General features: G+C 38.1%; 2 protein-coding genes across 3 annotated transcripts; both read left to right on the top strand.

Moving 5' to 3' along the window:
* The first annotated feature begins 1,371 nt into the window (after positions 1-1,371).
* On the top strand, positions 1,372-10,722 carry LOC112164843 (la-related protein 1A). The gene is made up of 14 exons (XM_024301166.2): positions 1,372-1,803; positions 2,658-3,195; positions 3,322-3,493; positions 4,112-4,202; positions 4,345-4,416; positions 5,207-5,703; positions 6,231-6,300; positions 7,246-7,350; positions 7,421-7,761; positions 7,948-8,091; positions 8,255-8,318; positions 8,897-9,042; positions 9,228-9,332; positions 10,028-10,722. Exons 1-14 carry the CDS (start codon positions 1,612-1,614, stop codon positions 10,188-10,190), a joined length of 2,700 nt encoding a protein of 899 aa, XP_024156934.1. The 5' UTR covers positions 1,372-1,611; the 3' UTR covers positions 10,191-10,722.
* Positions 10,723-17,526: 6,804 nt separating this feature from the next.
* LOC112202650 (protein ALTERED PHOSPHATE STARVATION RESPONSE 1) lies at positions 17,527-23,371 on the top strand. 2 transcript variants are annotated; one of them, XM_024343652.2, is made up of 6 exons: positions 17,527-17,751; positions 18,580-19,743; positions 20,091-20,162; positions 21,243-21,457; positions 21,649-21,872; positions 22,296-23,371. In XM_024343652.2, the coding sequence occupies exons 2-6, from the start codon at positions 18,639-18,641 to the stop codon at positions 22,984-22,986; spliced, it is 2,307 nt and encodes a 768-aa protein (XP_024199420.1). In that variant the 5' UTR covers positions 17,527-17,751; positions 18,580-18,638; the 3' UTR covers positions 22,987-23,371. The 2 variants fall into 2 exon arrangements, with proteins under 2 accessions (XP_024199420.1, XP_024199419.1); XM_024343651.2 differs by having other exon boundaries at positions 18,572-19,743.
* Positions 23,372-24,172: the final 801 nt, after the last annotated feature.

Raw genomic sequence — 24,172 nt, 5'->3', positions numbered from 1 at the left:
TTAGCCAAATTTACTCGACCAGACATTACATTCTCAGTGAACTTGTTAGCTAGATTTAGCTCAGCGCCAACGCAGCGTCACTGGAATGGTATCAAGAACATCTTCGATACTTAAAAGGGACCATTGACTTGGGACTGTTCTTTCCCTACAGAGAGACAAGAGGGACCGCATATGGGACTGCAATCCCTAAAGGAAATGTTGATGGCGAAAGCGCCACTCACTACACTGAAACACCAAATGATGTTTTGGTTGGTTTTGCTGATACTGGGTACCTCTATGACCCACATAAAGGTCGTTCCCAAAATGGTTATGTACTCACCATTGGGAATATGGCGATACCTTGGAGATCAACCAAGCAAACCCTTGTGGCTACCTCCTTGAACCACTCAGAGATCATTGCTCTACTTGAGATGGTTCGTGAGTGTATATGGTTAAGAGCTATCATTACACATATTCGAGGGACTAGTGGTTTGAGTTCTACCACTAAAGAGCCTACTTGCATTTATGAAGATAATGCAGCTTGCATCGAACAGATGAAGCTAAGATATATCAAGGGGATGATACAAAACACATATCGCCAAAGTTTTCCTACAATCAGCAACAACAGACCCTCCTCAAGATTCAAGTGAATCAAGTAAGGTCTGAGGAGAATGCGGCAGATTTGTTCACCAAATCACTGCCTAAGGCCACAGTTGAGAAACATGTGAAAAACATAGGAATGTGAAGACTTTCCAAGCTCACTTGATTAATGTAAAGATCAGGGGGAGGTGTAGACGTCAGGGGGAGTCTAACACACACATGTCATTCTCAAATGTAGAAGGTACGTTGTGCTCTTTTCCTTTGACCAAGGTGTATTTTTGTCCCACAGGGTTTTTATTGTTACTTGGCAAGGTTTTTAGTGAGACAACAACTCATGCACCATTTCGTCTTTGACTTGGCACAAGGGGGAGTGTTAAAGGAAAAACATATTGTGTGCCTTCGTCAAAGCAACTAACGGAGAGGGAATCAAGGAATCAGTGATTACCATCAATCAACACAATTATAGATCAATCAGCATTCAATTTATTTAATGTAATTAATATTTCCGTTGTAATTCTATCCCTATATAAAAGAACTATGAAATGAAATGAGTAGACTAAGACCAATTCCAATTGTCATTTTACTTTAACAATATTTCAATAAATAACACTTAGTAACAGTACCGGCTCGAGCCAAGTGGTACGGTAAAGATGGATTTACCTCCTTAAAAAAAAAAAAATTACATCCCTGCCATTCAGCTTCACCCTAGGGCCCATATAGCCAACAGTGGAATATGCAAGTGTGTTGGGTCAGCGCTATATAAAGAAGCCGAAGAAACTTACACAAGGCTTTTCAACAGTAGCGCACTTTGTTTGGCAACTGTCAATCCCTTTTAAAACCCTAACAACAACAGCAACTACTCCCACCACCCATGTCCGAATGAACACTGCAAAACCCTACGACTGCGTTCTGCGCTGATCACGCTTTCTCTTACTCCACTGCTACTGCTACTAGCACCGGCTCTCAAGCTCAAGCTCAAGCTCTTCCATCCCGGTCCCAGAAGAATAATAAGATCGTCGATCGGAGGGACTGATGGTGATGGCTGAAACTGATGAGCTCAATGTGAATGGTCCCAAATCCCCGTGGAAGACTCCGGTCGCCGCCGAAGAAGCTCCCGTCAATGGCATGGGTGCCGAGTCCTGGCCTGCTCTGGCTGACGCCCAGGCCCAGGCCCAGGCCCATAGGTCCAAGACTCCCGACCTTGCCACTCCTCTGCCTCCTCCGGTACTTTCTTACACTCCAAATTTCAGTTATAATGACAATACCATTAGCTCACATGCTTACGTTCTTGATCAGAATCCTCTTGCATTCATTGACAGAATCATGGTTATGAATGTATGCTTTACTGTGTTCAAAGAAGAGAGACACCCTACTCTATCAGCCCTCTTTCTTTCCTTTTGGTCTTCTTTCAACAATTAACTATGCAAAAATCAGCCATATCATTTGATTACTATCATCATCATCATTTTCATTGTACATTTGTGCTTGTCTGTATGCGACACTTTAGTAATGGTGTCGGAGAGACAGACCTAAACAAATGGATGTTCTGATCACTCAACTGCTCTGGAATAATATTAGAGTTTCTTCGCTACCAAAATGCCTCCCTAGTCTTCAATTAATCTCTCTGTCCCTTTGTCCTGCCTCCGCGTTTACTTTTATTAGCTGTATTTACACTGAAGTTCTCCTCCGGAAAAGATAACTCTGGAGTTGGATATTCTTTTAGAACTCATACGAGTCATATATCATTGTTGGCTATTTTTCCTATCTGTTTCTGTTTGAGCATATAGAATGTTATCTTATAAAGTAACTTTACCACTTATGAAGACTAGTATAGAGTGTTGAACTTTACATTCTGTTTGAACCTGCACTTGATATGCAAAGCATTACTGTTTGGTGAGACAGAATACAATAGGCTCAGAATTGGATGGATTAGACTTTCCAATAGTTTTTTGCGATTCCCATTCTATATGAGAATAAGTTTTTCAAAAAAAAAAAAAAAAAGTATAACTGGCTCTACTTTTACTTCATCTGGCCACTGACTGTATTTTAATGGTAATATGTTTGGTTTGGTGAACCAGGGATTAATCTCGCAGCAAAAGACGAATCGGCCTGGAAACTCTAACGCTTCGCACAAGCATTCATCGTCACAATATCAAAAGGCAGGCCCTAAACGCAATCCAAATGTTGCACCTCCTTTCCCAGTACCCTTACCTTACCATCAACCATCACTTCCACCTGTTTTTCATACTATGGTACATCCACCACACATTGCTGCTTCTGGTTATGCTTTCCAGCCATACCCTGGACCCATTGCAAATGTTGAAAATCATATAGCAAAATCTGGATCTGAGACCCCGGTGCAAGGTTTTGTGCAACCGGTTCAGCCCCACCCACGAGGTAATCCAAATGCTTATGGTGTCAATTTTTCTTCTAGAAGACCCAATATGCAAGAGCCTGGTGGGCCTGGTGGCCATTGGAATCATGCTTGGTATCAGCAACGACCATTCAATCCCAGAGAGAACATTCCTATGCAACAGGGGGTTGGACCTAGGCCTTTCTTGAGGCCTCCATTTTTTGGTCCAGCTCCAGGGTTCATGGTTGGCCCAACCATTCCAGGTAATTATATAATGCCAGTGCTGGATGTCTCATCTGACTATTTTATCTGTCATCTTTATTCTCTGAATTTACTAGTCCCAACAGAGGAGAATTCAGTATGCTGAGTTAATTTATATAATTATGCAGGACCTGTCCCCATGTGCTATGTTCCAGTTCCGCCGACTGGTGCAATTAGGGGACCTCATCCTCCCCACTTTATGCCACATCCTTTAAATCCAGGGGCTCCATTACTACACCCGGAGACACATCCGGTGGCTTTGAGGGATAATATTATAAAACAAATAGAGTATTATTTTAGGTAAGTGTTCTGAGCACGCCTCTTTTCTTTCTTTGCCTTTAAATAATGTGATTAGCTGCTATTTACTTGATATGGACTTGTAATTTTTGATTACTCTGAAAGAGGGGTTTCGCACCGAGTTAAAATTTGTTGGCTTCATGGTCTTTGGTAACTGAACATTTTAGAGGGTCTTCTCTCTAATTAAAAAAACTAGCAGGGAGTCTACTCCCTATGTGTGGGAGATCAGAAAATGGAAACTGACAAATATTGGGTAGTTATTGTGAAGGACGTGTTTACCTGTTTTCTTTTCTATATTCTTTTTTGAACTGACAATTTTATCTTTCTTAAATTATTCAGTTTTAAAAGTTTTTGATATTTAAGGGCTGTAATGTAGAAAACATCAGATCAAGCCCTCTTCTCTTAACATGTAGTAGATAGATAAAGATTCTCTGAAAATGGGAACTGTTCAACCTAGGCCGACTGGCCAAAGAAGCTATATCTTTTTTCTTTTTCTTTTTCTTTTTCATCTTTTTGTTTTATTCTTTGATGTGGAAAAGTTTTAAGACTTAAAAAGTAATGAATTTATTATACAACGATTTCTTTTAATATTTATTGACTATGAGTTCCTCCTTTTCGCAGTGATGAAAATCTAAAGAATGACAAGTACCTAATTTCATTGATGGATGACCAAGGGTGGGTGCCAGTAACCACTATTGCTGACTTTAAAAGGGTATGTTTTGATTTGATGTAATAGAGTACATGTTGTAGAGGTTCAGACTAATATATGCTATATAAGGGTAGTTGATATATTTTTTTCTTGCTCTTTAGATTGTTATAATGTAAACTAGCTACTTGTTTGTGTTGTTTTGCAGGTTAAGAAAATGTGTACAGACATGGCATTTATTCTTGATTCACTGCTGGGTTCAGCTACCGTAGAAGTGCAGGTTAATATTCTTTGCACTGGTATTTTGATGTGATGTTCTCTTAACTGAATGTCTGATGGCACTCTGGTGTCAAGAAGTATTGATTTGTGATAATTGGTCTTGATTTATTCATGATTCACTGCTGGGTTCAGCTATCATAGAAGTGCAGGTTAATATTCTTTGCACTGTGGTATTTTGATGTGATGTGCCCTTAACTGAATGTGTGATGGCACTCTGGTGCCATGAAGTATTGATTTGTGATAATTGGTCTATCCTCTTTGCACTGTTTTGGTCTTTCTATGAGATGACTGTATGTCTGACTAGCCTCCATAACATTTATAATATAGAATTAACGGGTGTTTTTGTAATTACTAGTAGTGTCGGGAACCTTTGTGGAGTCAAATTAGTAAATGTCTTTGATTCAGCAAAATCAAAAGATATGCAATAAATTATGGAAGTTGCAGTTACTTATGTGGTTCAGCTACTGTAGAAGTGAAGGCTAATCATCTTTGCACTATGTGGTATTTTGATGTGATGTGCTCTTAACTGTATGTCTGATGGCACTGGTGCCACAAAATATATTTTTGTGATATGGAATGACAACCTAATAATTTGGTCTCTCCTCTTTGCATTGTTTGCTCTTTTTATGAGATGACTGTATGTCTGACTGGCCTCCATAACAATAATCTAGAATTAAGGGGTGTTGTAGTAATTACTAGTAGTCTGGGAACCTTTGTATATTTGGTGAGTCAAATTAGTAAATTTCTGTTCTCTTCTTTGACATGTACTTGGACTTGATCTTGTTTCTTAGGGCAACAAGATACGGAGACGAGTTGAGTGGTCAAAGTGGATTGCAACTTCTACAGACTCTACATCAAAACCGGCCCAACTTGAACAGAGGTCTATCAATGTTTTAGAGAATAGTGATGCCAGTGGTGATGGAAGGACCACTTGCGAGGAGAATGTTGAATTTTCATCATGTGAAAAGAATTTGATGGAGGACAAGCCATCAAATACCGAACATGGCCTTGATACTCTTGACATTGATGGTAGATTACCAGAGTTGACTTGTAATAATGGTGATAAGATTCGAAAGTCTACTGCCAAATCAAATTTTAAGTCCTCATATCTTAAAACGAATCATTGCTCAGACTGCCCTGACCAATCCAAGGGAACTGAGCCTTCAGATATGGATATGAAGAATCTTGGTGGTCTGTCAAGTGATTTTGCAAACACATTTATGCTCGACGAAGAGCTAGAGCTTGAGCAGAAAATAATAAAAAAGGATGATCTCTATCCCAGTAGAAGGTATACAACTTGTTTGTATTTGCTTGATGTGCTTTATCAAATATCTGTCTAGTTTCCTATATTTTTAGTGACACAAGGCTATTGTAGTTAAATTTGATGGAAAATCAGTAGTATTCTAGAACTTGAATTGTTAAGTCATGGCGATCTTTTGATCTTAAATCTAATTGAACGAATACACCTTTGTTGTCTTCATTTATTTCATTTTTTTCCCTTTCTGGTCTTATTCATTCAGTATAATCTATATATAGAGTTTTAGTCGATAAAAGTGCTTCTGTTCATACAGTTTTTGGTGCTGGAATAAAACTATCCTGGCGCCAGTCAGTTTTATGTATTCTGTTTCATACCATACATTCTTTTAAATTGGAGACTAGATTTGTGGCTTATCCTGACTGCTTAGTTCTTGCTTCAATAGCATTACAATCCATTATCACGCAATGTCATTTGCATTTGAGCTTACTATTTCGAGCTATGTTTTTGTGGTTTACTGACGCTACTATTTCGTGTTCTTGTGGCATTTCCGCCCAAAGGGTTGATGATGAAGATGATGAGATTGTCGTCCATGATCAGGATGTCCAGAGACTTGTAATTGTTACCAGGGTAAGTCCATTAAACTATAAAATTGTATATTTTAAAATGTTGGTCTGATCATAAAGTTGATGAAATTGCTACCATGATCTTTCATTTGTTTCTTTTCGATATATCTCTGTAGAAATCATGCTCAGTTCTATTTAATGTAATGTAAGTACTCTTTAAAATTCTCAAAAAGTACAATGATTTTTTTAGAGCACATAGGGAATGCAACCTCGTCGGTAGTTGGATGTATCAGTGAAATATCCTCTGCCTAACATCATACGTATATTAAATCTTGAAGGGCGGATGTGTCACGGCCCAATGAATACTCTTCCGAAAGATTAAAAAAAAGAAGAGAAAAAGAAAGACAAAGGGCTCAGTCACTTACCTTTCCCAGTTATTACAACAAATCATTATCAACAGGACAATATAGCGGGAAAAGAGAGAAGATACTTGAGTTCAATATTTTCAGCCTAGCAAATAACCAACTCTTCATGTTTGTTTGTCTGTTGCTATATGATTTATCAATTATTAAGAAGAAAGGTTCAATTAGTTTTGCTATTTTTACATTTAAAAGGAAATGATACGAACTGAACATCTTTTTCTTGCACTATGTCACTAAAATGGTTGTGTAATTTTATGTCACTTTTTGTGAATCTTCTTTACTTATCGAAACTAGGTTGTGTAATTTTTGGACACTATTTCAATGGCGTAAAAACCATCGGAATGCATGTTATCTGTATGGTGAGAAGACTTCTTGATCATATTAGTGATTTTTCTTTTAAGCTGCTAGTCTACTCTGTAATTACGCAATTGTTGCCTAATCTCTAGAAGAAGCTGTCCAACCATGTTATTGCTTATATAGGTCCTTATATGTTCATAAACTTCAGTTTCAGTATCTTCTCTTAATGATTCAGACTTTAATGACTTTGGCGTTCTGATAAGTGGGATTTTTTTTTGTGTGCTGCGCAGAATTGCAGAGTTGGTGAAGGATCTAAAACTGATGATAAGGAATCAAAAACCATTACCAATGAGCTCGCTTCTGCTATAAACGAAGGCCTTTATTTCTATGAGCAGGTTGAGAGAACCCCCTTAGAGTTTGTTAGTTTCTGTTCTTTCATTGTCCTAACTTACAATCAATTAGCAGGAACTGAAAACCAAGCGATCAAACCGTAAAAAGAACAACTCCAGTTACGAAAATAGAGATGCAGGCTCAAGAGTTTCAAATTTGGCCAAAGGATTTTCAAATTTGAAACGTGCTGAAATATCTGGCAGTAACAGTGGCACTGAAGAGTCTATAAGTGCTAATTCCCGAAAGAAGCATAGCAAAAACTTCCAAAATCAACAGTCATCCCATAGACAGCGATTCTTCTCGAGCAACTTTAGAAATTATGGAACCGGTCGGAACTCTCTAGGAATCATATCTGAAAGTCCACCAAGTAACTCAGTTGGATTTTTCTTTAGTTCCACACCACCTGAAAATCATGGGTTAGTTGTAAATGTCTGTTACTTTTGTTCATACAATTTTGTATTTTTTGTTTACTTGTTATTGAGATAATGAATTGTCACTATCAAAAAATAAAGGGCAATAACTGTAGCACCAAGTTAATGCCTAAGAATACTAGCTCTTATGGTTCTGCGAATCTAATCCATATATAAATTTTAAATTTACAGTCCAAGATCTTCCAAGTTGAGTATTTCTCCCCATGGGGTTCTCTCAGGGAGCAGTCCGCCAGTGGGTTCTGTGCCAAAGTCATTTCCACCATTTCAGCATCCAAGTCATCAGCTTCTAGAAGAAAATGGTTTCAAACAGCAGAAGTAAGGGGATATGATTTTGAGCTTGTGAACACGCTTTTCTTTGATTGGTAGATAGAGAGAAAAAGATCGGGAGAACGAAAAGAAAAAAAAAAAGAAAAAAAGAAAGAAAGAAAGAAAGAAGAAAGCATAATATGTTAGCTGACCTTGTTGCCCTTCCTTTTAGGTACCTAAAGTATCACAAGCGGTGCCTAAATGACAGGAAGAAGTTGGGAATCGGTTGCAGTGAGGTGGACTTTTATCTGAATTTCTGTTGTCTTATTAATTTCATAATAAAAGGAAAAGAAAAAGAAAAATATTTTTGTTTAAGGGGTGAAATCTTTAATTTTTGATTAGCTGGTCGTAACCTAAGCTAAATGCCTTTTCAATCAATTTCACATCAATATATGCTCTGATCTCTATTGTTATACGTTCTGCTAAAATTAATTTATTAGTATACTAATCTACATATAGCCCCATCTCCATGTAATTGTTGTACCCTTATGTTTGGATGAGAAGATGCCAAACTTTCATGTTGGATAAAGTTCTTGATTTGGTGTGGTTCACTTCTTGTCCGTAGCTCATTGATGTATGTAGTCTCAGCAACCCTGGATCCAAATTAATTGCATAACATTTGCATATAATTGAACTAAAGAATTTGACCTATGCTGTTATTCACCAAATTTATTTCAATTGACTTTAGGTGAATTCCATCGTCATTTTATCTTTCCCTGTCCCTTTTTATTTTTGTTTTTGTTACTTCTCTTCAATATTATAAAAATCTCTAGAGTGAGTAGTGAGATGCATGCTGTTGTTATTTCCCTTGCAGGAAATGAATACTTTATATAGATTTTGGTCGTATTTCCTAAGAAACATGTTCAACTGCTCAATGTATGATGAGTTCCGGAAATATGCACTTGAAGACGCTGCTGCTAGCTATCATTATGGACTAGAGTGCCTATTCAGATTCTATAGGTTAGTGATATAGTTTGATTTTTTTTTTTTTTTTCCAATTATATCTGCAATCCCCTTTTGAATCTCCAGCTTTTCTTGTGTTTTTTAATTATTTTGTCTTAGAGAGTTTTATCTCGACCAGTTCTTTTCTATAGTGTAAATGTATATATACTAATACATGCCTGTGGTTGTATGTTCTTTTTCAGTTATGGGTTGGAGAAGGAATTTAGAGATGACCTGTATGGTGACTTTGAACAGCTGACTCTGGAGTTTTACCATAAAGGAAATCTGTATGGCCTGGAAAAATATTGGTAACTATTATTTTCATTGGCTTCCTTTTTCAGAATCTTTCTGTAGGGAATAAACACTTCCCAAATTAGATTTAAAAAAAGATGGTGATCAATCTACATCCGTGTCTTTTATTCACCGGGTGTGATATGATCTGACCATTGCCTGTTTCTTTATCCCCTATATTTTGAAATTCAATATTTAGTGCATCAGATCCTGGGAAAGCCATTGCTTTACTGTGTGACTTCACTTTACTGGGACAAACCTCAGAACGAAAAGGGAAAAAGAAGGGAAATGTCTATATAATTAATCTAGTAAGAAATGTCTGCAGTGAAAACATTTGATCTATTAATCAAATTAAATAAAAAATTGGATTTGACATTTGAGAAGTCTGAGTGTTTGTCAGTTGTGGTCTTGTCTGTAATTAGTACTTACTGGATTATATAGGTTTTTATTCAGTGGTCCATATTCACCTTTTTATGATCAAAGTGTATATAAAAGTTTTGATTTTGCAGGCCACCTATCATTTACATGCTTTTTCTTATCATTTACATGCTTTTTCTTAGAGCTCATGTAGTAATGTTCATGTGTTGCTGCATTGAATTGATTAGAATTGGAATTTAGATACAATGTTCTATTAATTAATTACTCTTGTTGTGGTCCAAGCGATTGCATGCAATAGTTATTTATAATTTTAATTCCCTTTTTTATGTGGCAGGGCATTTCATCATTATCGGGAAAAACGGGGTCAGAAGGAGCCTCTTAGAAAAAATCAAGAATTGGATCGATTGCTTAGGGAAGTATACCGTAGCTTGGATGATTTCCGTGCCAAAGAGAGGACTACAACGGCAATCACTACCATGAAAGAGAGGAGTCATTAGTAGAAAGTAGCAAGTAATGCGAGTAACCTGTAATCAAAGCCCTGGCGATGACATTTAATTGATGGCATCCCAATTTTGAAAGATAAATCTGACAGCTTTAACAAGGGAGTCAGTTTGCAGCTATTTTGGTTACGGGCACAAAGAATGAAGATGGCTTCTGTATAATAGGCATTTGATGGATTGCACTCACCTTTGTTGAGGCTGCCAACTGCTGATTTTTTTGTGCAAGGTTTTTTTGGCTCCCTGGCTCTATCTTTTATTGGAGTTATCTGCAGCTTGAAGAGGGTGGTGCCTCTGCTTTTTCTCTATCAGTTCAAGCCTTCTCTGAATTGTAGTTGTACATAGTTAAGTTACTTTTTGTTTTTCTTTTGTGTTGGAAAAAGAAAAAAAAAAACAGGTGTGAAAGACAGGGATATGATGGGAAGAAGAAATCCAATAAGAAAAAAAAGAAGAGGAAGTTGTAGTTTATACCATGTGAAATTTGTGACCAATAAGTGATTGAAATTGAATTTATTTCAGAGTTAGGATTTTATCTTATTATTTTTATTTTTCTCTTTTCTGTTTTGATTGCTGGTTTTGAGAATGAGAAACTTCTTTTGTGAAGAACCCGGAAAGATTTCTCCAATGGGGGCAACCATTCAAGCCTCAATTTGGCAAGATCCCGTTATCTTGCTGTTAACTAATCTAAAGATCGCCTTGGTTTATTTTTTGATGCCGGGATGTTCAAATTGCTGGTTGCTATCAAATACAGATGAAATCCAAATTAGTTTATAATCTATTTGGGAGCTCTTAGATAATATTATTTCATTTTATTTGGTCTGGTAAAGAACATTAGTTTTTTTTTTTTTTTTTTTTGATACATTACCATAAAGGGTTGCTCACTCAAGAGATAGTTTTTGAAGGATTGTGAAAAACAAATAAATTTAATTAGTACACCAAAACCTAAGTTTTTGAGGCAACCAAAGGTCGAGTCCTCAGATCCGGTAAGATCGATCTTGTCCCGTGGCGGTCACCGTTTGGGTAGGCCTTTGGCCGTTTTGATGTGTGTGGCCGACTGCTGGACGGGATTAAACATAATTAAAAATCAATATAAATCTCATAATTATACTGGACGTGATGGTTCAGCTATTAATACAAAATACTTGAATTTTTTTTTTCTTTTAAACCAAGGACATACCGATGCCCTGAACACAAAATGTCATTACAAACTCACTTCGTAAAATCATATATTACATTACCCAAGTTTACGAATTAAGTTGCAACAACAAAATAATAAGTAAACGCTCCTCAGAACTTAATACATAGCGGAAGTTTTAATAACAGTAAAGCCATAAAATTAGCTTCCTACCCATACTAGTTGCAGTTGCAAGATCTCAGCTTCAGCCACAATTATCATGACCTGCAGGATTAACCCCTACACTATCGAATAGTGCACCGGATTGCAATAACAAACCTGGTGAGCTTTTGAAAGCTTGTATGAGTAACTCAAATATGTAAATTAGAAAACCACCATTTCAAACTAATGAAAACAACCCCCTCATTGATTCCTTTTGAAATCACAAATCCTTTCCTCAATGGAGATGCACATGTAACTCCGTATTTGATCACTCAAAAAAATAAATATGAAACCCAAAGTCCCCCATGGACAATAAAAGAAAGAATACTCTTACACTCTCTTTTAGAAACCAGTACTCATAAGTCCTAAGTAACTAAAGGAATTGTGTCCTAAAACAATCATTTTGATGTAATTATTATTATTATAATTATTATTAATCAAAAGCAAGTTTATTGTTCATTGCTTATATTTAATATTTGATTGAACAAGGTCCAAGGAATATGAGTTAAAGAGAAAGTAATCTAAAGAGTTAGATGTGTGAGACCTCTACTCTTTTACACTCTTATCCTAAAAGGTTCCTGGTCATAAGATTATCATTTGGACATTGATTATCATTTGGAAATTGAGCATATACTATGTATGCTCAATTTAGAGGATGATATGTCTTTTGTCATGTGTATAGAGACACTAATACAAGTATATGGTGCTCTTATCTTAAAGAGTACACTGAACACGATCATTAGAGTTTTTGTATGGAGTTTTACTTACATGTCAAACTTGAACTCTAAATTGCAATAATACAAATTAGTCATTCGACCTGAGACACCATGGTTGTCTTATGAGTGAGCATCTTGTCACACCCCGAACCCGGGTCAAATTTTTTTTTTTTAATAATATTTTCCAGAAATCTGAGGTATGAGTAAAAATGAAAATAAACGAATAGAAAATAAAATCGACACTTTGTTAATGAAATTGACTTCTCATTTCGATATAAGGATAAATCCAACTCAAGATCACTAAGAGTACTCACTTCTGGAATAATGATCTTACATATGCAAAACTCCAACTAACTCTAATTGCTTTAGATCACTAATCTTCATAGTTCTTGTGTTTAATAACCTGCAAGACTGTTAAGGGATAAGCTCAATTTGCGGCTCAGTAGGGAGCTATTCCTCGTCAAACAACGATAACCACACAATCATCGTATGGTATGCATGAATGCATGTTCTATTCCCGTTAATTCACATAGCAGAATAAACTGAGCCTACATGTCCCATACCATGTATTTTACCATGAAGGTGACTTAGAATACTCAACTATATGAACTAACCCCCACCCAAAACCAATCCCCCTGGCCCTCTTTTGCTAGTCATCTTGTCCATGCCCCTTTCGCCAGTCCTGAATTACCCTTTCAATACTATACTAATTGCGCATTAACAATGGGCATACTTGGGATCTGGTACCTGCTGAGGTTATGGACTCAACTACACAAAAGAAAAATTTCAAACTTTCTTATATCGATAACATTAACATATCACCATTGCCATCCTTATACTTCATATGTACTCAATGGATGATGCATCAATGGCGGAATGGGTTGGGTCGTATGACTCTGTTTTCGCTACTGTGGAGGGGGTCAAGGCAGAGCGGGTCATGGTGGCATGGTGCGCGGTTGCGCACATCATGGAGGCGTGTCCGATTACAGTGTGGGGGTGATGATGACTGGGTCTGGGCCAAAGCCCTTTTTGCTGGGCTTGGAGTGGGCCTTCTTTAGGGCTACCCTTTTGGGCTCGATAATTTAGGCCAAGTGCTTGCTTTTGACCTATAATATGTTATTAGCTTAGTCTATTTTCAATAAATCCCCCTTTTTTTGGGACCTATGCACTTGGTGTTTTTTCTAGTGAATCTTCTGGAGTAGTACCAAAGGAGGATGCAAGTTGTAATCTACGTATTTGATGTCTAATGAGTGGACCATTTTTATGTATCACTGTGGGTATTACCACAACTTTTTTATCTGTCTGTAGATGACAGCGGAATAGTATGTAATGGCCACTCTGATATGTGATAAATGAAATTGAAACCCGATTTGGGATTGATTCAAAAAGTAAATTTAATTATTATAATTTCAACCCATAAAATCTAATACATATGATTGAGATCCACTTCTCCTCAAAATTTCTTAAAATGATTCCTTATTATAATCATGGTGGGCAATTCATAAGCATAAAAATAACTGGGCAGAATATATGTGCCACATATGAAAGTTGAAGGGAATTTATCTCTTTTGCAATGGAGGAGGTCCCTTTGGATCCTATCATCCTAGTCACATGCATATGCTTTTCTTTTCATCATCTTGATCACCTAAATTATTCCCCCATTCAGCTTTTGCTTTCAGTCGGTTGTTTTAGTGGAAAAGAAAACTGTAAAGGCTAATGCCCGTACTAATTTGAAGTCAAAGAAAAAAAGGAATATTCGATGATTACTTACTCCTAAAGTTCATGTATCAGCAACGACAAGCTGATCCTTGGCTACAACCCACATGAAGAGCAAAAAAATGTGTAGAACATTAGAAATTATTCATCTAAAAGTAGTACTTTTGAGCAAGTAAGAAAGAAGGGACTAATTAATATTGTATCATATGACAAAGACGGAAGAATGGATATATCTAGACACAATTTTTGCATAGAAAAATAAATGATTAATCGTTGAAATCGATGAATTAGGTCATATACTAGTAAGAAATAGTACCAATTCTCAAATTATAAATTTATAGAGGTCTTATATATTTACAGGGTTCTTCTGGTGAAAGATTCAGTTTTTGCTCATTTGAAGATGTTTTTTTTGAATCGAAAGAAGTCAACCATTTTTTGAAATTGAAAGATTACAACGATATGATGCCAAAAGACATCAAGAATAGAAGCAAACAGTACGAAAAGAAAAGTACATATGAAATAGAAAAACTTAATAACGCAAGAGCAGCAACGTTAAGACACCACGTTAATTTTACACTACGGATTGCAGCCGTGTAGTGAATTGAGTAGTCGGTGGTTTGACTACCCATCGAACTCCAACGCACAAATTGACAAAAGCCAACTTGGTGCCGGAATGAAGGCACTCTCCCACCTAAAGATTGAAGCCGGCCAAGGTTGTCAGAACATGGCCATGTTGGCAGACGATCTTTCACGAACAAATACCATAGAATAGGGTCCTGGATCCAATACCAGTAAAGCACAAGAGCCCCATTCCAATGTACAAAACAAAAAGCCCACAAAAGATAATGGGTTGCAGTCCAAGCCCAATGTCCACCCAGATCATAGATCCGAAACCATTTGCAAACACCACCCAGATCCCAAATCCAGATCGAAAACTGCGGAGGCCCAAAACTTACTGCTCTTGTCCACCCATTGCAGCTCCGACCCGAGTCCAAATCAACTTGAGCCCAGAGCCCACTGGATCGTTTCCCAGTCCCCACAGCATCTGGCCAACCGACCCTGCTGCCAGTGACACTCCCCATATCCATCAAGCCACTAAACGATGGCCCGTCGTCTGCTACACCACCCTGGCATCGAAGAACGTCGAGGACCTAAAATCGGATTCCAACACCACCCAGGATAGATCCACCGGTGCGGTACGACACCCACACCGTTGTGCAATCCGGCTAGAGGACAGCCCCGTTTCGCACCCACCGAATCCCCACCGCTTCAGCAGCACCTCCGGGAAGAGGAGACCCACTGAGATCACCAAGGCTTCTACCCAGATCCCACTTCTCCTAGTAATCACCGCCTACCTCCGAACTCGTACCAACAGAAATTTGGCCTGCCGACACCGCCCCAGCAGTGCCCAAACTCCTCTCCAAAGATGCACTGTCTCCGAAGACAACGAAGACAAAGATGAATAGGCCGAAGCCGAAAGGTTTCTCCATGAATGGATTAGGTATAGGTAACAACGAACAATAGGGCCGCCACACCACAAACCCTAGCAGAGCGCTCTGCTAGGTCATATTTCATATTTTGACATAGTTTGGCCAAGTATACCATGATAAAGTAATTTTAGGTTCACATTCAAAACCAATTAGCTCATTTAAATATGTTATTTCTGAGATCTCATTTTTTATTATTATTAAATATCGACATCTCTATCGTTTAATTTTAGATGTCTGTGAGTTAAATTAATGATATTTCAGATTAAATTAATGATATTTCAGGTATATTTTTCTCCGTAATTTCATCTTGATCATTAGATAAGGTAGCACTAATTTATGCTCTACAAAATCCACGTAGCTAGCTCGTGGCACCTTGGCTACAATTGCTTATCAACTGTGTAAAAGCAAACCAATCCCAAGCAATGATAGTCAGGTATAGAATTATGATATAAGAGACCAAAGAGAGAGAGCTTTCCAGTTGTTCAACATCATCATTTCCAAGATTGATCAGCACTGTACAAGCACTGCCTGCAAAACCACGCTCTGCCTTCTCTCTAGAAACTAGAGAGAGAAAGTAGATCTGCAAAACCTCCTCCCCCTTCTCTCTTGCCGAGATCTAGATCCAACCGGATCCTGATCTCCGGCTTGAGAGTCGGGGGAGCACACTCTTGTTCGGGCTTCTAGTCCCAGTTCCTTTGTTGTTTTTGTTAGCGGCTTGTTTTTCCCATCCCACCTCTTCTCAGGCTAGTGGCGGTCCGGGAGGGGATGGTGGCTCAGGCTAGTGGCGTGGCTCTATGGCAGGGATGCGGCCCAGGGTTGGTGGATTCGTGCTCGATCTTAAACCGGGCAGATCGACCTCGATTTGCTCTTTTGGGATCGGGGGCGAGAGAAGGGGGAGGCCGCGTGGTCATATCCAGTGGCGGGTTCTGGCGTCTCCACTGTTTCTGGGATCGGGGAGGTGGATGGGAGCTAGCTCTCATGGCAGAGTCGATCCGGGAAAGGATCTGTTCCCTTCTTCCGGGTTCCAGGGTGGTCGGCGATGTGGTGCGGTGGTGGTGCGGCGCTGGGCTACGACACGGCGATGTGGGGCTATGGCACAACGGGGTGGTGTCGGCGGCGTGCGCTGCCAACCGGTTTGGTGTGCCACAGCGCCTTGGAAAGAGTGGTGGTTAGGCCGTGCATCCTTTTCTGGGCCTTGCCGGTGGTTTGTTGTTCCTAGTTGCTTAGTATTTAGTAATTTCTTTGTGCTCGTTGTTTTATTGTTAACAAGTCTATATCCTTTTGGATGGAATTGGTCACTATGGATTCCAGATTTGCTTCGTTCTACACCACCCCTAAACGATCTAACGCCCGTTGGCGGTTTATTCGTTCCTCAAAAGCGTGTGGCTCGATTGCTCCGGCAAACACACACTGCTAAGTTACTCGGTGTTTCATGGGCGTTCTTGAGCCCTATGTGTGTCCCAACCGGTGTCGAAGGAGGCAAGTTTGTGCTATGGTGGCTATTTCTCTTCCAGCAAGGATATGGAATCGGCGGCAGTAGGGTTCTGAGAAGGGAGATGTCTTCCTCTTGGGGTCTGATAGCTATTTTTGTAGGGTTTTCTTATTTCAATGTTTGCTGGGCCTGTGTGCCTCATTTTCTGGGCCTATGTGCCTCATTATCTGGGCCTATGTGCCTCTTTAGCTGGGGTCTTATGTACCTCTTGTATTTTGCTTGATCCTTTGGATCTTCTAATACAATCATTGACCAAAAAAAAAAAAAAACATCATCATTACCTTTAGAAAACAAGGGGCATAAGTGACTGAGGCCCAAAGAAAAACGATGTCAACTAATCGGCGGAGGCGATGACAATTCCGGTCAGGCGGTTGCCGGCACTCTAGACTAGTTTTTGGGTAAAAAAGGAAGAAGAAAGAAAGAAAGAAACATTTTCACCGTGGCGTCAAACAAAGTAAAGAAAAGCGGCGCTTAGGTCTGACGCAGTTAAATAAAGAGAGAAGTGGGGTGGTGGGGTCCAGAGTCCGCCACACTGATCTGATCCCACTCTCTGTTTGTTTTTGGTATTATATGCCTTTTGCATGGAAGCAGCTATGCAATTCCCCGATCAGATTCCTCTCCATTAACTTTTTCTCTCTCTTTCCTTCTTTCTTTCTAATTTATTAATCATCACAGATACATTATATTATTATTTTATTTTTCGCTGAAACTCATACACACACACAGAGGCTCTCTCTCTCTCTCTCTCTCTCTCTCTCTCGGTCTCTCTGTCGTTGCTGAAATCCAAGCTGCTTCACTTCAATTGTCTCAGGTATGCCCAACTCCCCAAAACCCACCCACTCAAACTCAAATTTGTTTGCCCTTCCTTGTAGAATTCAGGTTGCTCTTGCTCTTGCTCTTTTGTATTGGATTTGGGCTTCTTGACTCCTTTTCTCGATTGGGATCCATCAATAATCGAATTGTAGTCTGCATATGTCCTCCTTGTTCAACCGCACACAGCCTCTGATTTTCCTCTTACACAATTTGATCTACTTTTCTTTTGCAATAGTGATATTCACCTTGGGTTTAACTTGTTAATCAAACACAAAAAAAAAAAAAAAAAACAATGAAGAAAAAGATCGAGAATAAGAAGCAAGTTTAGTGTCTCATCGCTTCTGGATTGGTCTTGTAAGTGAGAGAACCATTCAATTGCTCTGCAACATGTTTATGAATATTCCTCTCTGCTTTCTACACCTTATGCCCTTTTTATTCCTTGGTTTTCTATGACGATTCGTGTAGGATTTTACAATTAGGACATAGCAAATGATTATAGGCTTTGCCCCTTTTCTGGGACCGTCTTCGATTTTCTTAGCTTTATTGCTGATATTGGCCATTTTGTGTGACTTGTTCGGTTGTATAAATTGTTTGGAACATAACAGTTCATCTCTATTATTAAGCAACGGTGCTCATGAAGCTTGATTTTCTTTTGTATATCTCTTCCATTGCATGTAAGATCTATCTTTAGATTCTTTTTTCACTACTTTGATGGCTACCACTAACTGAAGTGATTTCAATTTTGTGCTTCAAGTTCCACATGTTTCAAATGATTTTGTTTTCTGAAAACTGGTCATTTTGAATACTTGTTTCAATAGAATTTCAGGTAGAATTTCACGTCCTGATGATATATAATTGGAGGGATATTAAGGCAGATCTGTAGATATGGGGGCCTCGAACTCCAAAGTAGAGGAAGATAAGGCCCTGCAGCTATGTCGAGAAAGGAAAAAATTTGTTAAGCAGGCGCTTGATGGCAGGTGCTCACTTGCAGCAACTCACGATATGTATATTCAATCACTCAAGAGTACGGGAACAGCTCTTAGGAAATTTGTTGAGTCTGGAGCTCCTGTTGAATCTTCTTTGTACACTTCCACTAGTGCAACCCCTGAGCCTCTTCGTCAAATTGAGAAGGCCCTCTCTCAATTCTCATTTTCTTCTCCATCTGCGTCACAACACATCGATGCAGCCGATAATTTCTCTCCCTCTCCTTCTCCTCCACATTCTACTCTGTTTCATGCAAATCATATGAAAGTCAGGGGTAGCTTTTCTGAAAAGGTTGAAGAAAACCCTCCTGTATCTATTACTGCAACAGTGACCTCCTCTAGTACCCCACAGAATACCACACCTCGTTCTGCCACAAATTTATCACCATTTGGAGATTCTTCACAACCACTGGAGACTCCACCATGGGATTACTTTGGTTTTTTTCATCCAATTGACCATCAGTTCTCTTCTCAAGAAGGAAAGGCCATGAACCAGGGGTTTGAAAATACTGATGACATAAGACGGCTTAGGGAAGAGGAGGGAATTCCTGACCTGGAAGATGAAGAAGAGAAGGCCTCTTTTCATGGAAGGGAAGAATCTCAGGATTCTGAAGATGAATTTGATGAACCAGCTACAGATACTCTGGTTCGAAGTTTTGAAAACTTGAATAGAGTACATGACCGTGTGGAAGCTAGTGCTTCACCTACAGTACCTTCTGCAGAAAGTGTAACTTCAGAAACTGAGTTTTTGAAAGGAGAGAAAACTAAATCTCCTGATTTGTCGCCATTGAGAGACACGTCCTCGGTAGTTGCACCTGAAACTGACTCGAATAAAACTACAGTGAAGGAAGATTGCGTGGAAAGTAAGATTGCCCCGAAAGATCTTGTTTCAAGCATGAAAGATATTGAATTTCTCTTCATAAAAGCTTACGAGTCTGGTAAAGAAATTCCTAAGATGCTTGAAACGAATAAGTTGCATTTCCGTCCAATATTTGAAGCAAAAGAAAGTAAGCTCTCTATCTCTCTAGCTATCGAAGGATGAATAGTAGCAGTCGTTTATTCCAAGTATGAACTGTAGTCAACAGTCTTCGGATATTACTTATATTCTTTTCATTTTATCATCAGTGTATTGGTATTTCTACTAACTGAGTACTCCAGTAACTATTTCCTGGTTGCTAATTGGAGCTCACAGTATACAATTCATGACGTATATAACTACGAAAAAAAAAAAGGATAATCTTCAAGGTTTTGAAATAAGTCGAATTATTTCTCTATAGTTTTATTGGAAGTTTTTTGAGTTTTCTATTTAGTCCGTTGGTTAAACTTATGAACACTAGGATATATGTTGTTGCAGGTCGATCATTTTCATCTACATTCTTGAAGGCTTGTTTCTCCTGTGGTGAAGAACCTAGTCAAGTTCAGGAAGGTAGTCTTCTTGTTTTTAAGCTTCTTGATTGATATCTGCTTGTGTTCGAAGAACTATAGATGCTGTATCTGCTATGAAGGTCTCGTTATTGTTCTATTGAAATTAAAAAATCCAGACTAGTATATGACCGGAAAAAAAAAATCCATATTAATATACTTTGTGCAAAAACAAAATGGACCTAGTATGTTTCGTATGGAAGGGGTGGTAAGATTAGAGAAGAGTAAACTACCAAAAGTCACATTCAAGAAAGATACAGTATGGGGGAAGGTACGAGTTTCTGTAACTGGAATGTTTGAGAGATTATGGGTCCTCTTTTCTATGATATGTTTCTATGTATCTTTGTGTCTGTTAGTGATGTGTAGCCTTTTTTGTCGACAATAAATTGTGATACATGAAGTTTTGAATCGAAACTGATAATCAACAAAGGTTTTAACACTAATCAAGTGAGGACTGTCAAGACCACTTTAAATCTATGAATCACATGACAAAATATTGACAAAACACAGGCATTAAAATGTATGCTTCATAGATCACTTCACTGGAACTGGTGCAGGGGCAATTAGTTATTACTAGAAAAGTAGGAAGTTGTTGTTTGAGTGGAAGAGTAAGGAAAGCATGTTCATAATTATCTGGCATTGCAATGTTACGGAGAAATGAGAAATGAGAATGCTGATAAATTTATAATGGAATTATTGTATGTAGATTAAGTGTTAAAAGATATATGAAGAGTCTGACATGCATGGGATGCTCATGTATATATATTCTTTTTTTCAAAACTGTGAAAGTTTGGAAGAGGGAATTATGCGGTATTTAAATTTCAACAGGCAATTATGTTTTCTATTTTATCAAAATTTAATGTGTTTTCTTGATATGTCTTGTCCTATCTGACTTTATAAGATACATCACCAATGAAATTCATGTGTACACGAGGTACCATTTGATCACTGCTTAGAGTTGCTTTAGATGCTTGTCAGACTGTTCTACCATCTTAAATGACTATTCTTGTTATTGCTGCTGTTCATTTAAGGTAGTTCTCCATCTTATGATTACTGAGCTGATTTTTTATTTATGTTCCCTTAGAGCCTGCTCAAACTGCCGTGAAATACTTAACTTGGCATAGGACTACATCATCTCGATCCTCTTCGTCAAGGAATCTTTTGGGAGCAAACTCAAAAGATGATAGTGAGAATCTTACTAGTAACCTCTTTGATAACTTCTGCATGATCTCAGGCAGTCATGCCTCAACCTTGGATAGGTTATATGCGTGGGAGAGGAAGCTTTATGATGAGGTTAAGGTACTATTGACTAACTTAACAGTAGTTACAGCATTTATGATCAGCATTCTTGCGGTTGAAATTACTGTTGGGTTTATTTCACTATTAACCTTCAATGAACACAAAATAGATTCATAAAATCTTTTATAGAAGGGAGAGTATATGGTTACACCCAGATAGATTTATGAACTTATGGAAACCCTTGTTTTCAGGCTAGTGAGATGGTCAGAAGGGATTACGACTTGAAGTGTAAGATGTTAAGGCAACTAGAATCAACAGGGCAAAGTTCTCATAAAGTCGATAAAACTCGCGCTGCTGTTAAGGATCTACATTCAAGAATCAGAGTTGCTATTCACAGGATTGATTCTATATCAAAGAGGATTGAAAATATACGAGACAAAGAGCTCCAGCCACAACTTGAGGAGTTAATTCATGGGTAGGTATTTGTATGTTTTCCTTCCTCTAGTGCTTCCATTGATTTATCATGCAATATTTCCAAAAAATTATATCATGGTTTGCATAGATATTACTAATAAGAAAAATCTATAAATCTATAATTGTGGTTTTCAATGGAGCCAAGGGTTTTCAATGGATTAGGTTCATAGATTTTTCAAAGGTGTAGTGTAAGTGATGGTCAAGTATCAAAAACTTAACTTCAGCATGTGCACAACTCAAAGAACCTTGAAATTCACAGGAAAAAGAAAAAGACTTGAACTCATTGAGGGTTGTTGGATTTGTTTCAATCGTGTGGCTTGATCATGTATGTAATAAGTGTTTCCTTTATTTGATTTTACTTTGAAATTGGAACTCATTGAGTACTTTGAACTTTATTTCCTATATTTCTTGTACCATATTGTAGGTTAAGTCGGATGTGGGAAGTGATGCTTGAATGTCACAAGCTTCAGTTTTTAATCATCCCCATAGCCTACAACAATGGCAACACTAAGATCTCTGTACACTCAGAATCACATCGTCAGATTACTCTCTATCTTGAAGATGAACTCAGCCATCTATCCTCAAGTTTTGACAAGTGGATCAATGCTCAAAAGTCCTATTTGCATTCTATAAATGGATGGCTTTTGAAATGTGTCTCTATTGCTGTGAAGTCTTCCAAAAAGAAAAGGAGGCAACCAGAAAACCCCTTAAGATTCTGTGGCCCTCCAATATATGCCACATGTGGTGAATGGTTCGATAAGCTTGAGACCTTACCTGCAAGTGAAGTAACAGAGGCTATAAAGACTTTAGAAACTGAAATTGCCAGTTTTGTACCACGCCAAGAAAAGAAAGAGGGTAAAGATGCAAACCATTCAGGTTTAGCGCCTGGTAAGGATGATAGTGGTATTGATAATGCAGCTAATATGTTGAGAGATGAAGTTTCCCCTTCCTGGATCTCCAGTTTTGATCATTTCCAGACAAGTTTGGCGGACTTTTGTGGTAAGTTGAAGAAGTTTGCAGAGTCTTCTGTTAACATGTATGCAGAAGTTCAGGAGGCCATCCAACGTTCAAAGAGCAATTATGATCATATTAAATCTAAATCTGGAGTTGTATAGAGGATCGGATGCAGGGAAGATTAAATGCCTCTGACAGGAGTTCGAGAAATAAAGAAAATGTAAAGCATTTTGGGATACAAGTCGAAAAATAAACGGATATGGAATTTGTATATGAGGAGAAAAATAAACGCAATTCAGCATCAAGTTTGACATTGGGTTGAAGTAGAAAATAAAGGAGTTAAATAAAATTTGGAGCAGCTTGCATCTATTGTAGATGCAAGGGGCAACTGTAGGGTATAGTTGTAATTACAGGGGATGGTAGCAAAGGAGAGAGTGGTGTGTAATATACAAAAGAATTGTATAGCGTTTTCTTGTAGAAACTCTGATCTGAATGCTACTTGGATTATTGACGAATCTATGTTGTTTTCCAGAGTTTGTTCATCTATCCTCCCATCGTTTCTCAAACTCGTGCGCATGTTTGTGGATGACCAATATCAGTTTGCTCATCAGCTCTTGTTTCTTTTGCAGATTCTAGTTGCAAAGGTGCATCATGCATTCATGCCTCCGTTTTCATGTTATTTGATTGATGTCGCCAAAATTAAGAAAACAGGTGCTGTTGGCCCATACACTCAGTTTTTGACATTTGCTCAAGGGCTAAGAATAACCTGTCGGCCAAGTCCTCTTGAAATCGTTTGAACTTGTCAAGAACAGGGGTACTTTTCATTGTTTAGTTGAGTAATGCTTGCAGGGTGAAGTAATGTCCTAGAAACATGAACATTAATTATTCCAGATGGGAGGTCTGGTATGCTGATTGGTTATCGAACCTACAGCCAAGTCCAGCCAATAAGACCATTTCGCAATTCGACTTTTGCCGGCAAATTAAAGAAAGGGAAAAACATGTATACAAGAGTAATAAACATTTAAAATCATAATGTATAGAAGTATCAGGTAATAGAAATGTTCAGTTATCTGATTGTACATAAAGATATTGAATCGAACCTCTAAATTTATTCACTTGACTTTCTCTGTTTTTTTATACCTTTTATTAAATTTTCAAATACTAAATTTACTCATTAAACCTCACTCAAATTCCTCAAATAACCTCACTCATATAATTTGCAAATAACTATTATCTTTAAAATTAAAAAAATTTAGCCATTGCAATGATTTAATTACTGTATAAATAAATCTTAGGGCTAATAATAAAAGAGGTCATTTTAAAGTATCTTATTATAATTTAGGACAC

Source organism: Rosa chinensis, chromosome 5 (genome assembly GCF_002994745.2).
Source record: "Rosa chinensis cultivar Old Blush chromosome 5, RchiOBHm-V2, whole genome shotgun sequence".
Classification (NCBI taxonomy): Eukaryota; Viridiplantae; Streptophyta; class Magnoliopsida; order Rosales; family Rosaceae; genus Rosa; species Rosa chinensis.
This window is presented reverse-complemented; position numbering and strand designations above follow the sequence as displayed.